Consider the following 2,529-nt stretch of genomic DNA (forward strand, 5'->3'; position numbering starts at 1 on the left):
AGACAAGAGTTAAACATTTATCCATAATAGGGTGTGCTAATTTATTAAAATTGTTTGTATGACAGGGTTCTGAATAGCAAATGTAATCATCTTTAAAACCCGAATTTCAAAATAAAACATTACTAACTGCCTTCAAGAATCCATTAAGCAACAGTCATCTAACAAAATGTTCTAACTCTGTCCAGGTCATCATGAGCTTAATCTTCCTCTTATATGCTTTTAATGTCTAACACATTAGCTTCCACTTGCAGACAAACAATAGGACAAATGCAAACTTGAAGTTTTGTGTCAGACACAAGGGGCTGCCCCAGGCCCAGGTTTGAGTGCAGGCAGCAGGTGCCTGGGAAGCAATGTGTGCTTGCTGCGCAGAAGTACACAGCTGAGTCTTCAGGTTGGGTGTCTTTGATGTGCAGGGAGAGATGTTTGGCCTTCTTATTCAAAAAAACAGTGAGTCTTTGGTCTTCTTTTGTGGCCATGCTTGAACCAATGTCTATAAGGAGCTGGGGACCTTTTCTGAGTTCTTGCTTATACCAAAGGAAGTAATTTGAGGTACTGTCTGAATAACTGCAGTTGATAACAGAGCTGCTTCCCTGCTGGACACTCAGGGTAGAAGGATGCTGCTCCACCTTCTCTCCTTGGCTGAACCCTGTGCAGAAAGAAAAGGTCAGAGAAAGGAGAAGAGATTCCAGGTTATTCTGCTTCAGAATTCTTTTTTTCTACACTAACTGAAGGAAACCTGAGTGAAGCCAGTCTTGACCTCTGAAGAATATCCACTAATACACTGTTTCCCATAAACCCTCAACTCACAGTTCAGCGGCAGCCACGAGAATATGATTAAAGCTCCCGTGGATGTCTTCATGGTTCCTCCCAATTAAGATCAGCTTCAGAATTGCAGCCTCCAGCCAGCTCAGCTGCTTCTCTTGTCAGGCCATCCCTTCTTTCCTCTAACAGAGTACTTTCCTACATTGTCTACCAGCCAATAAGAAAAAGACCCTGCTTCTGCCGTAGCCAATCTGATGCACTAAAATGAACCCTCCAAGTGTTCTGCATCAGCACAGGTGCACTGCCCTCTTGTGGTCACATCTCTACTGAACTCACTGGGGAAATGCTCTTCTCTTAGCCTGTGCCTCTGAGGGACTCAGGTGAATCAAGGCAGCAACAGTCAAGCAAATTATATCTTAGATCAGAGATAAAGGGCACAGTAAGAATGTAAAAATTAAGATTTATACCTCTGCACACTACTGAGTCACTATGAAGTTCAAAAGAGGTAGATCCTGTTGCTGTTTTATCGGTGATGGGCCTGGTTTACATGTTTTAAAATCAGGAAGGAATCAGGGCGCCTGGGTGGTTCAGTTGGTTAAGTGTCTGACTCTTGATTTCGGCTCAGGTCATGATCTCATTTTTGTGAGATTGAGCCCCAAGTCCAGCTCTGCATTCGGCATGGAGCCTGCTGAAGATTCTGTCTCTCCCTCTCTGTCTCTTCCCTGCTTGTGCTCTCCTGTGTAAATAAATAAATAAATAAATAAATAAATAAATAAATAAATATCATGAAGGAATTATGATTCACTCTCTTCAACAAAGAAAATGGAAAACCTTCCCTTTCTGCCAAATCTACCCTCCTTATTTGTCTGTTACGGAGAAAAACTCTAAAAGGGACATGGAAGCCAAAGATTAGATATTTCCAATGCCTCTGATCTCAGACTCTGCACCTCTAAGCTGGTCTCACCTGTGACCTTGCAATTTCCACAGAATTGACAGCACCAACAGTCAAAATGTGGATTCTTCCCTCAGTTAAGATGACAGTCATAAAAATCTCAATGATAAAGGAGCGGGGGGGAAGTTCCATGAGTTAGGAAACAGTTTGACCCATAGACTTGCTTGATTTGTGATGAAAAATCTGGCATGCTATTCCTATTGCTACGTGGATTATATACTAGAAAGCATTGGGGGAAAGAGTAGAAAATCTCAGAATACATCGGGCTTCAGGTTCAAGAAATGTAGCCCTACGCCTGGGTGGCTCAGTTGGTTAAGCGACTGCCTTCCGCTCAGGTCATGATCCTGGAGTCCCTGGATCGAGTCCCGCATCGGGCTCCCTGCTCGGCAGGGAGTCTGCTTCTCCCTCTGACCCTCCTCCCTCTCATGCTCTCTGTCTCTCATTCTCTCTGTCTCAAATAAATAAATAAAATCTTTAATTAAAAAAAAAAAAAGAAAAGAAATGTAGCCCTATATAGATTTATTCTACAGATGCTTTTATTTTCTGGTGTCAAAAGGAATGCCAGGTCCTAAATGCAGTAACTGACTCAAATCCTTAGTGGAATTTCCTCGAAAGTGTAAAGCAACTTTCTGAGCATAGAGGTTTCTGCTACCTTGGCCATTGTTGGTTCACATTCCATACTCTGTCATTTTTCTCCCAAACTCCACTACAGTGTCCTTTCCCCAAGACATTGATAAAGTTCCTCAGTCCTGTAGATTTCCAGAATTTCCCTTTCTGCCAAAAACCCTTTCTCAACTACTTTAGTAACTGGATAT

General features: G+C 42.4%; 1 gene segment (V, D, J or C); it reads right to left on the minus strand.

Annotated features, from left to right (window-relative positions):
- Nucleotides 1–209: 209 nt before the first annotated feature.
- On the minus strand, nucleotides 210–946 carry LOC118003505. The segment is given in 2 exon segments: nucleotides 210–646; nucleotides 808–946. Coding segments are annotated over 2 exon segments (489 nt in total).
- Nucleotides 947–2,529: the final 1,583 nt, after the last annotated feature.

This window comes from Mirounga leonina, unplaced genomic scaffold, assembly GCF_011800145.1.
Source record: "Mirounga leonina isolate KUSES-001 unplaced genomic scaffold, KU_Mleo_1.0 Mir_91, whole genome shotgun sequence".
NCBI lineage: Eukaryota > Metazoa > Chordata > Mammalia > Carnivora > Phocidae > Mirounga > Mirounga leonina.